This window comes from Dipodomys ordii, unplaced genomic scaffold (assembly GCF_000151885.1).
Source record: "Dipodomys ordii isolate 6190 unplaced genomic scaffold, Dord_2.0 Scaffold73, whole genome shotgun sequence".
Taxonomy (NCBI): Eukaryota; Metazoa; Chordata; class Mammalia; order Rodentia; family Heteromyidae; genus Dipodomys; species Dipodomys ordii.
In genome coordinates this window covers 10,217,435-10,229,368 of record NW_012267289.1, presented here as the reverse complement: position 1 = coordinate 10,229,368, position 11,934 = coordinate 10,217,435, and the positions used below count along the sequence as shown (strand labels likewise).

Here is an 11,934-nt window from a genome sequence, read left to right as displayed (position 1 = left end):
CACTGGTGGCTCACGCCTGTAATCCTAGCTACTCAGGAGGCTTAGATCTGAGGATCGTCATTCAAAACCAGCTCAGGCAGGAAACTCTATGACACTCTTCTCTCTAATTAACCACCAGAATACTAGAAGTGGTGCTTTGGCTCAAGTGGTAGAGCACTAGCCTTGAGCTAAAGAGCTCAGGGACAGTACCAGACCAAGTTCAAGCCCTGTGAGCAAAAAAAAAGAAAAGAAAAGAAAATTCACATTTACAAATATAAAATGTCCTTAATTAACATGTAACTTATTTTTGCCTTGAAACAGAGTTCTGTCTCTCATAACTCTTCAAAGGCTCCATTTTTGTTTGTATTGGCTGGATGTATTTTTGCCCACTGTGCAAAGCTTTCTTAAGGATATGGCATCTTCATTTCTCTGAAGCAGAGTTCTCCCAGCTTCAGCTAGGCATCTGCAATTCAATGATGGCCTCCCTCTCACCTCTAGGCTGTTCAGAGCTCCCTTTATCCAGCAAGGCAGCAAAATGGCTCTAAGAACTTACTTTGACTCAGCCTCCTTACTTACTGTGTCCTAAAATGACACCTTATTGTTTTGCAAATAGAAAGAGAGAAAGCAAGCTCTGGGTCTCTTCTTATAAGGCTATTTGATCCCATCAGACAATCAACACACCTTCATGATTTCATATCACCTTAATTATTCTCCAAATCCTTGGAATGATGACTAGGGTTTCAATATATGAGTCTCAGGAGGATGAAAACGTTCATTCAGTCTGTAACATAACATGTGCCAAATGCCTATCTTTCACATAGACTTAGCAATTATCTATCCATTGCAATAGAAGAAAAACATTGACATGAGGACTAAATTTTCATGTTTTATAGAACAGTAGTTTATTTATGGCTGGCAACTATTAAGTGTATATATAAAATAGCTAGTAGATAGTCTGCATGTTCTCAACACAAAGAAATGATGAATGGTATGATAAATGTGCCAAGGAAAATTTCATGCTTTTTGTTATTAAAATGTCTTAAATATTATTTTGCAAAATGTGCTTTTTTGTGCAGTATGCAATTTCTGGGTTGGAAGCATTTGAATTTTCAATCTGAACCCAGATGCCCTCCATAAAATACTATTTGCTCGTTAAAACGGTCCATTCCATTTACCATTCTATTTCTTGACTATCTTGCCTCACTGACGTTGCCTCGTTTTAAATTTGTTGCTAATATTATAGGCATAAAATGAAATATCATTGTTTTAATTTTTATTTCCCTGTTTATTGATGAGGTTTAATATATTTAAGATCGGTTTGGTCACTTACAGTTCTTCTATGGATAATTTGCTATTTCTCTCCAGAGTTCTCTTTATCTTAACTGATCTGAAGTAGTTGTTCATATATATTGTATGTATATAAGTTTTATCAATCACAAATAACTTTTCCCAATATGTGTGATATCTCTCAACATTTTATAGTGTTTATATATGTTAAACATATTAATATAGTCAAACCTGTATTTTCTTTTATATAGATATAAATCTATATTTTTCTTCATTTTGCTTTATCCTATCATAAAGTCATCAATATATGTTTACATTTTCTTTTGAAAGTTTAAAGTTTTCATCTTCTATATTTAGTTTTTCAATCTATTTGCCATTTTGCTTACCAAGTGAGGTAGCAATCTCCTTTAATATTTATTACTAATATAGCTCTAATTGTTTCCTATGTATCAAATTATCACAAATTTATGGTATGAAGTAGGATTCTCCATTAATTCTTGTTATTCTGCTGTATTCACTACTTTCTTACTGCTGTGATCAAATAATCACAAACTTAACACTTAAGATAATCCCTGTAGTCAGGCACAATCAGGACAAATTGGGGCCACCATCCTAACAATCTCTGCCTAAGTCACAAAGAAAGGTTACAAGATTCATGAGCAATCACAACAACAAACTAAATCCAATAGCTAAAAGCAATACAGGGAGGGCTGGGAAGGTGGCTCAGTGGTAGAGTGCTTCTTGTATGCATGAGGCCCTGGGTTCGATTCCTCAGCACCATATAAGCAAAAAGAAAAAAAGCCGGAAGTAGTGCTGTGGCTCAACTGGTAGAACGCTAGCCTTGAGCTGAAGAGTTGAGGGACAGTGCCCAGGCCCAGAGTTCAGGCCCCATGACCGGACCCAAAAAATAAATAAATAAATAAAAGCAATCTAGGGAAAGAGTCCAGTGAGAATGAAGAAGAGATGGATGACAAAAGAAATGATAACAGCATTGGTCGATAAAAGGAGAGATGTAAAAACAACTTCAAAAGCTTAAAGAAGAAATGAAAAAGAAAAATCCAAGACTCTCAGAAAGACACAGAGAGGAAAAATAGACACATTATACACCACATTAAAAGGTGAAATGACACTATAAGAACTGATCCCGGAGCCATAAAAGGTTCAATTTCTACAATGCCACCTACACTTGAATCCATAAGTAACAAAATAAGTGAATTGAAAAACAGAACTTCAGAAGAGGCAGATAAATCAGAGGAGCTAGAACAAAAAGCCAAAAGTATGGAAAAAACACTCCGAGCCTACCAAAGAGAAGTCCAGAAATTAGCAGACTCGGCTAAGAAATCAAACCTATGCATAATTGGGATCAATGTGGGGGAAGAATTTAATACTAAAGACATGGAAAACCCTATTCTATAAAACAATAGCTGGGAACTCCCCACTCAAGAGAAAATCTTAACAGAAGCATACAGTAAAAAAAAAAAAAAATGAATAGCAAGGAATTGATTTTAAATGTCACAAAATGAAAGGAGCTATATTACAATGGAAAGAAAACCAGAATCACCACAGACCTCTCCACACAAACCCTCAACAGAAGAAGAACCTTGGTTGTATAATCTAAGCACTGAAGATCACCAACTGCCAACTCAAACTGATCTACCTAGAGAAACTATCATTTACATTAGATGGTAAAACCAAAACCTTCCATCACAAACAAACAGAAGAATTCATGATCATTAAACCAGCATTACAAAGAATTCTAAAGAGAGGAATACAATCTAAATAAAACAATCAAAATCAAAGAAACACATGTGACAAAACCACTATAAGATCAATTTAGTAAACAAAGGAAGAGGGGAAAAACACAAGAAATTAAGAAAATGGCAGAAAACATGACATATCTTTCTATAATAACCCTAAATATTAATGTACTCAATTCTCCAGTGAAAAGAGTAACAGATTGGATCAAAAAATAAGATACATCCATTCATCCTGTTTTGGGTTATTTTTTGATTAAAGCTTCCACTAATTATGATATATGTCTTTTAAATTATTACCTGTATTGTCACATTTACTGAATAAATAAAAGATATTAATCTCTGATCTTAGATAAAAAAATTCAGATACAGGCAAAATAACATACCTTTAGGTAAAAAGAACAGTCAAGAATGTCATAAAGGCTGTCAAGCTAATTTATAATAGAAAATAGCCCTGTTGAAAAAAAAAGACAATCCAAGTTTATTATTTTGTAGTTATCATAACTGCTCCGTTAAGGGTCTCATCAGACTGATCTTCCAAGTTCAATAGTCATTGGAAGAATTTCATTTCATTTAGTTGTCGAAGTTTCTTGCTAGCTTTTGGCTAAGAACAACTCTTAGGTCCTTGAGTTGCTTTCTATGTGGCCCTTTCCATAGGATATTGCTTTGTTGCAATTGGCAGGAAAAATTCTTTCTTACTCCCAATTATTTTCACTTCTTTTAAAGGCTGCTTGGTTAGGTCAGGTATATTTAGTACAACTTCCATTTTGAGTCACCTGAACCAAGCCACCTTGAACCCTCTATACCAACTTCTTCACTAAGTAACTTCTTAGTAACTTCTGTTGCACAGAAGTAGTCTATGAAATCCTGGCCAAATTCCTCAGTGACAAAATTGTGAGATGGGGCTGGGAATATGGCTTAGTGGTAGAGTGCTTATTTAGCATGCATGAACTCCTCGATTTGATTCCTCAGTATCACATAAACAGAAAAAGCCAGAAGTGGCACTGTGGCTCAAGTGGTAGAGTGCTAGCTGTGAGAAAAAAGAAGCTCAGGGACAGTGCCCAGACACTAGTTCAAGCCTCAGGAGTAGCCAAAAAAAAGAAAGAAAGAAAGAAAGAAAAAAGAATTACTACATTTTAAGGTAGTTTGTGAAACACAGCAGGCTTCCAGAACATAAGTCCAGAAATTATTTTTTTGGGGGGTGGTCTTAGGTTTTATTTTTATTGTTTTTAATAAAATTAGCTTGAACGAATTTTCTACTGGTTAGAAAAAGCAAAATGTAAAGACAGGTAAGTACAGCCTAGAGTCTAAAACTCTAGGCTTAGAGTTCATACTGAAACTCAAAGCTTAGACTACTGTTCTCTCCAATGTAAGTGAATAAGAAAATGTTATTCTTTTTATTTTGAATGTTCCACTCTAGGCAAAGCAGTTAGTGATAGACCAGCATCTTCACGCAAACCAGCCTAACAAGACTGGTGAGGAGCAAAGTTCACATTGAATCTCCATCCTCATTTGCCCCAGTATCCTTGTGCAAGGCCAAATTGGTATAATCTGTAACAGCTTTATAAGCTAAAGTACAAGGCAATTTTTCTGTATTTGCAAATGACACAAATTCTTGTGGGTGGCATTGAACTTAGTTGATAAGGATAGAAAGATCTTACAGATCTGAGAGTGGGCAGATGAGTGCATAAATTAATCACAGGAATTATCATTCACACAGGAGAGGGAGACAGTTACTATAGACTATTCCCTGAAGAAAACTATAGAGACTTCTTTTGAAAGTGAAAAGAGCAGTTCCTGATTGAATCATGACTCAGCATACCTCCTGACATGCAAAGCAGTACCACTTACTTGGCTAATGCTTTGGCGGAAGTTGAATAAGGCAGAAATCATCAGGATTGGAAAACAACAGATAGAGAGAGAAGAAAAGGGAGGTTCTGAAATAAGGATACTGGATCTAAGTAACACCATCTCGGCATCTTAATAGAAGATGAAGACTTTTGGACAACTCTACAGGTGTTAGAAGACATTCTTTGGACTACAGATGTGTTGTTAGTTGTTAAGTTCCAGGAAAGTCATGCTTCCCGTAGATAACTGAGTCCTGATGACCCGATTGTTCCCCTAGATAGTTGGTTTTGCTTATTAGGAATCAGTGTCCTCATCTAGCTTGCTTTGTTTCATGTATAACATTTTTGTTGGGCTGGTTGCCACACCCAAACATGTGGTTTTTTTCTTTAAAAGCTTTGTTTAAGTTCTGTACTAGGCTACAGGTCTTTGAAATAGGAATCCAATAAAGACTCTCAATTCGACCTCTTAAATGTGGCTTCTGTTAACTTGCAGATGGAGTTACCTTACAACATTTCCACATAGGATAGATACAAAGTACAAGCCAATCACATCCCACTGAGCTTTGGGCAACAGTGGTAGAAGTGGAAACATGGACTATAACAGGCTAGGGGTCTAGAACTAGCAGCTCTCAGGTTGGTTGTGATAGAATTAGATGCCTGGTATTATACTCTATGTTTTGCTGCACTGAAAGAATGTTACAAGCTAGATGCCAGTGGTTAATGCCTAATCCTAACTACACTGGAGGTTATGACCCAGAATCTTGAGATTCAATACCAGACGGAGAAGTCTAAGACTCTATATCCAAACTAATTGGCAAAAAGGCTGGAGACATGGTTAAGTAGGAGAGCACCAGTCAAGCAACCAAGCTGAGCAAGCATAAGGCCATGAGTTCAAACCCCAGTATCAGAAAAAAAAATATTACAGACTCAGTAATTTAGAAAGGAACTTTTTCTTACAGTTCTAGAAGCTGGGAAGTTTATTATAAGATGTGGGCATCTAGTTAAGGTCTTCTTGCTGTATCATAATATGGCAGAGGATACCACATAAGAGTGGAAAATATCTCTTCTTATAAAATCACTGATCCCATTTGGGGAGCTCAGCCTCAGAACCTCATCTAACTCTAATTACTTCCCAAAGGCCCCAAGCTTTAAATCACATCCATTTATCCAGTCTGTAATACATGAGCTTTGGGCAACACAATCAAACTGATGTAGGGATGTTGGATCTGGTCCGCATTTTGGCCACATGGTGGATGATAAGGAGTTGAATCTGACGGGGGCCATCTGTCTTGATGATGGAGGCAGGGAAGACCCATCTCCCAGATGATGAGCATGCCTGAATTCCTAGAGACAAGGGTGGTTATTTACTGGATCTGCCAGTCTTGGGTCATGAACTCTCAAGCTCCCTGTGACCCTGCCCTCTGACCTGACCCTATTTAGGTCCAGACCAGCTCAAGTGCCATTACACTATGTTTGTCTCCTGCTTCTCCTCTGGTCAACATGGCATATCACTTCAGCTCCCCATTGGAGTTGATCTGGGTTGTTGGCATTGTATTTCTGCTCTTTCTTTCCTCTCCAGCTCTCATTGCTCAGTTTTCTAACAGTATTAAGTGTATTTTCTGGGTTGCAGATCCTTGTGACAAAAAAGTCCATCTGCAGACCACTGGTTCTCCAATAAAGGATCGCAATTAGACCTCTCAAAATGTGGCTTCTCTGTTTTCTCACTGTACAACAAAACTACAGTATATAATCCACAGGCCCAGTGACTCCAGCATGTAATCTTAGTTACCCAGAAGGCTGAGATCAGATGATCCTCATTCAGTCCCAATGTAAAAATACAAAATATACTACACTTTGCTTGGACACATAGGATTAAAAGAAACATTGTTGGCACTATATAGCATATGACCAGTCTTTGTGGTTACGTTTTCAGTCTTTGTGTTCTGTTCAGGTCAAATCTTTTCTGCATTTCTCAAGATCAATAGGCTATAAAATTTCCAATTCTCCAAGTATGTATCATTGGTGACGTTAATTTGTGTGTGTGTGTGTGTGTGTGTGTGTGTGTACACACACACATGCATATGCCAATACTGGCGCTTGAACTGGTACACACATAGGCCTGGGCATTGCCTTTTTTTTTTTAACTTTTTCTGCTCAAGGCTGACAATATACCACTTGAGCTATATCTACATTTCTAACTTAATTGGAGATAAAGTGTTTCACAGACTTTCCTGCCCAGAGTAGCACTGAACCATGATCCTCAGATCTCCGGCTCCTGAATAGCTAGGATTACAGGTGTGAGCCACCAGTACCAGGTTTTACAAGCTTCTGCTTAACTATTTCTCCTTTAGTTCACATCTCTTCTCTCGTATTTTACTATAATGCGCTTATAGAAGGAGAACCCAAGTTGTACTTTTTACCTCATTCAAGTGTCTCATAGGACACAAACCAGAAGAATTGACAAGAGCTGCTTCTTTTGAATTCCATTAATCTATCAATATTCATATACGGCGAAATGTCTTTTAGAAACATTTAAATATTTAGTAAAAGAAAACTACTATGATGTTTGATGGTTCATATATTCAATAGTTGATATATTCAATAGTTGATATATTTGATAGTTGTAACAACCATCAAAAAGATTTTTAAGCCAGGCACTGTGGGCTCATGCCTGAAATCCTAGCTACTCAGGAGGCTGAGTTCTGAGAATCAATCATAGTTTCAAGCCACCCTTTGAAGGAAAATCTAGGAAACTCTTAACTCCAATTAATCACCCAAAAGGGAAGCACAGTGGTAATGTGCCTTTATCAAAAAAGTTAAGGGACAGCAGCCTGGTCTTAAGTTCCCCAGGACTGGCACACAGAAAAATTTAAATACTAGCTCAAAAAATCTTTGCTGTAACCTGTAGTTGTGTGTCTCACCATTTCACAGTTTCGAAAAGGATGGATTGGGATTGCTAAGGTCTTTAAGTCAAAGTCATTAAGTGATACTCTTTAACTCAGCGCTATACTTTGTAACGCAATCAGCAAAATATAGAGAAGCCACATTTTGAGAGGTTGAATTGTGAGTCTCTATTAGAAAGCCCACGGCTGCAGGAAGACTCCTCTCTCAAAGATCTTCAGCCCAGAACAGAGCTAGCACATAGCTTTTAAAGACAAAAACCTCATGTTGAGGCAGAACCAAGCCTTAACAAGTGTTATACCTAGAGCAAACTGGATAAGAATACTAACAAAAGTGTTACATAAAACAAAGCAAGGAGGTGGGAATGTGGCTTAGTGGTAGAGTTCTTGCCTAGCATGCATGAAGCCCTGGGTTCGATTCCTCAGTACCACAAAAACAGAAAAAGCCTCAAGTGGCACTATAGCTCAAGTGGTAGAGTGTTAGCCTTGAGCAAAAGCAGCTCAGGGACTGTAACCAGGACCTGAGTTCAAGCCCCAGGACTGGCAAAAACAAACAAACAAAAAAAAAAACACAAAGCAAGCTAAATGAGGATAACTTATTCCAAAAACAAGAGTCATACATACGCAGAGCTGGCTATCCAGGGGAACAAAAAGGGGGCAATCAGAACCCCAATTATCTAGGGGATACATGAGCTTCCTGGAGCCCAATATTTCATATTTTCAATTCAAAGAATGTCCTCTATCACTCTAGAGTTCTCAGAAAGTCCCATTTTCTATTAACTTCTATCAAGATGCCAAAGGGCATTACTTAGATTTAGTATCCTTATTTCACTACTATCAACTATAAAATGGAGAAAAGAGATGAATACACTAGGGAATTAAATTGAGATGTTCAAAATCAAACCATTTAGATAAATATTAGTTAATATAAAATGTTTCAATAAACTAAATTAATTGCTTTTTGGAGATGGGGACAGTGTAACTGAGCACAGGCTCTGGTGGGAGATTTTTCTAACTTTTAGATTAAAACCACAATAACCTATTGCCTATTGCAATAAATCAGCAACTTGTTAAAAACTCTTTAAAATATCTTTAGTTCCACATATTTTAATATCACAGAAACATTGTAATTTCAGAAAAGAAAAATCCTAAATCTTATAAGGACACAAGTATGTGAAGGTGTTCTAGGACCAGGAAACACAGATCCTGTAACAATCTGTTTGATAAACTCAATCCTACTGCTATTATTTTCTTTAGTTTGTTGCTAAAGAATACTATTGCCTAAAGTAACTTAGCAGGAAACCTCAGGAAGCCAAGGGAAAAGCAATGAGCCCAAAGCTCTTTCAAATTAAGCCATTCTATTTTAATCAGTCCATTCTGGTGACCCTTAATAAATTATCCCCTTTCCAGCTTCAGGTCTGTCAGGTTGAACAACTTGCCGTATTCCAAACGCTTTAATGCAAGTGTCTGCAAACCAGTAGAGCTGAAATGAGGAGCTATAGTTGGGGATTCTCGCTCTGCAGTCATCCTTGTCTTTTCTTCTTTGACAACACTTCAAATTCCAAAAACCTGGCAAGAATGATTTTCATATTTTAAGAGATCTAGTGCAGAGGGGGTGGGGGTGGGGGAAGAAGGTACTGAAAAGTGTCTCTAAAAATGCAAAAGCTATGCATTGGAATTTTTTTTTTTTAATGAGGGAGGAAAGTTTGAGCATGCTACCCCCACAACAAGCAAGGGAGCTGGAGGACCAGAGGACTGCAGCAGACACCTGTAACCCAGGGAGCGAGGAGGAGGGCGGGGCGGGGGGGCTCAATAGGGTTAGCTCCAAGACACCAATTCACCAAGGCAGGCTGGAGGCAGATGGGAACCCCGGTGTTCGCACATCTACCCACGCGGCCCACCTCGCCACAGACGTCATCGGTGGGTAACCAGGATAGGTCAGAGAACCTCAGGGGCCCCATCGGCGCCACCTCCACAGGAGCCAAGCTACATTTCCCATTTCGCGCGTCTTCGCTCTCTGCCTCCGGCCCCTCCACAAGCTGCAATCCGTCCACATTACAAACTGGCTAAAGCTAGCCAAGCTGGGCGATGTAATGGGGTATCTCCTGCGCTTTCCCCCACACGTCTTCAAACTGCTGCCCACCCGTTACTTTCCCCCACGCGCGAAAGCAAACCAAGCTAACCGCCGCCCAAGATCGGGCGTCAACGTGGCGGAAACGGCAAAACCCACCAATCACCTGGGTCGCTAAGCCTAGGACCCGCCCACCATTCTCACCAGCCAATTACCTTCATGGTTCTTCTGCCACTCCCATCCACACAACCCCGCCCTCTCCCACACACGCTCTCCAAGTTCACTGCCTCGAACATCCAAACCCGCTGTGCCAGGCGCCCTTTTCCCCATCACGAGAGGCCATCTGTTTCCCACCCCCCATTCTAAAAGTGGAAACGACCTTCCTGGTAGCTGTCTCATCCAAAGGCGAAGCGAAAGGAAAGAGAAAACGCGGCCCAGAAGGCCCTCCCCGAGGCATTTTCCCCTTCCCCCGGAAGTGATTCTCGCGGCGCGGTGGGGAGGGGTGGAGAATGACGGCTGGGTTTATCCCGGCATGCCCCGGGCTTCCGGTGACCTCTGGCCCTTTTCTCTAGTCCGCTCCTAGTGCCTGGCGTGCTCGCTCCTCCATCGCCTTCCCTCTCTCCGTCCACTGTGCCTTCGTACGCTGCCGGGTGACTGTGGCGTCCGCGACGGGCTGGGAGGCGGTGGCAGCGGACAGTCGTCATGGCCTCCTCTAAGCCCGTGGAGGCGGCAGTGGTCGCCGTGGCTGCGCCGGGCCCCGGGAGTGGGGTAGGCGGTGGCGGCGGGGCCTCGGGCCCCAGCCCGGGCGGCCTCCCTCGATGGCAGGTGGCACTGGCGGTCGGGGCGCCCCTGTTGCTGGGCGCCGGTGCCATGTACCTGTGGAGCCGACAGCGGAAACGCCGGGAGGCCGGGGGCCGGGGCGACGCCAGCGGCCTGAAGCGCAACAACGAGCGGAAGACCCCGGAGGGCCGGGCCAGCCCAGCCCTGGGGAGCGGACTTCCGGAAGCTTCGGGAGCCCACCTGGAACTGGTGAGATGGATACCCGCCGGGCCGCAGGGGGGACCCGAGCCTCGGCTCCTCCCAACCGCTGGGGCCCGCGAGGCGGGGGGCTTGCCATCATTCGGAAACTGCCGAGAAGCGGCCCCGGGGTTCCCGAGACTTCCCGGCTGGTACCTTTGGAGGGACCCGAATTACAGTAGCTCGAGGGAGCCGAGGAGCCGCCTTCTTTAACCGTTTCCTTGGGATTTCCGTAATACCTTCTTTTGGCTTTTTTTTTCTTCTTCTTCTTAGTGACACAGCACTTATTTGACAGTCGTAGGTGTAGAGCACATTTACGGATGTAGTGTTTGTGTTTACAGATGGAGTGATTCATTAAAATGCAGTCCGTAACAATGGGTACGTTGGAAAAATGGATGGCTTCTGAGTTTGACCGAGGCCTAGAATTTATTCGAAAAGAAGTTTTTAATGACGAAATCCCGCCTTTTAAAAAGCTGTTTTGTTGTTGTTTATTTACATGGGGAAAGGAGGAGAGCTACCACGAAAAAAAGGCGAGGGAAAAAAAAAGAGCTGGCTTTGTTTTTTATTTTGTTTTTATTGTTTTTCTAAAATTATTATACTGGTTGCATTTCTTTGTAATCTATGAGAGTATCTTAGACTGTTAAGGCTGAAATCATAATAGGTTCTCTGATATAGGTTAAGCGTTGGAAGCTCTGGTGAACTGCGCTCTCTGATTTTGTTAAACTATTAAGTACCCTTTTGGTATCTGACAGCTGTGTGCAGAATTAGCCTGGCTGCCTAACAATATTGGGATTGGTTGACGTGGATGTTTTTGTTTGAATGCGTTCTGGGTTTGTACAGTCGTTGTACTGGAGAAAAGCAGGGTTCAGAGAAATTCAAGGGTAAATATTTCCAAGTTAGGTGCATATGTAAATCGCTTTTGTACATATACAAGCTCAAATACCCTCATACATGTTATTTTCATTCTGTTCAGGTTGCAGACGTGTTTTTTGCCATGTAGTCAGTCTAGCATTAAAGAAAATTTGGATGTAGGAATGGTTACAGTACAACACTATAATATTTTATAGTGGGAATACTGT

At 40.9% G+C, this 11,934-nt stretch overlaps 1 protein-coding gene and 1 long non-coding RNA gene across 3 annotated transcripts in view; one reads left to right on the top strand and one right to left on the bottom strand.

The window, feature by feature from the left end:
• Positions 1–9,108: 9,108 nt before the first annotated feature.
• Positions 9,109–10,301, bottom strand: LOC105991519. Of its 2 annotated transcripts, none has more exons than XR_001175359.1 (2): positions 10,218–10,301; positions 9,109–9,336 (listed from the first exon to the last, which is right to left on the bottom strand). It is a non-coding gene; the product is annotated as an uncharacterized LOC105991519 (long non-coding RNA). The 2 variants fall into 2 exon arrangements; XR_001175358.1 differs by lacking the exon at positions 10,218–10,301 and adding an exon at positions 9,669–10,112.
• Positions 10,255–11,934, top strand: part of Tomm70a (translocase of outer mitochondrial membrane 70 homolog A (S. cerevisiae)) — a 29,197-nt gene continuing 27,517 nt past the window's right edge. The window contains exon 1 of the mRNA XM_013024171.1: positions 10,255–10,867. Coding sequence (XP_012879625.1) covers positions 10,541–10,867 — 327 coding nt within the window. The 5' untranslated portion in view covers positions 10,255–10,540. The remainder of the gene's footprint in view (positions 10,868–11,934) is intronic.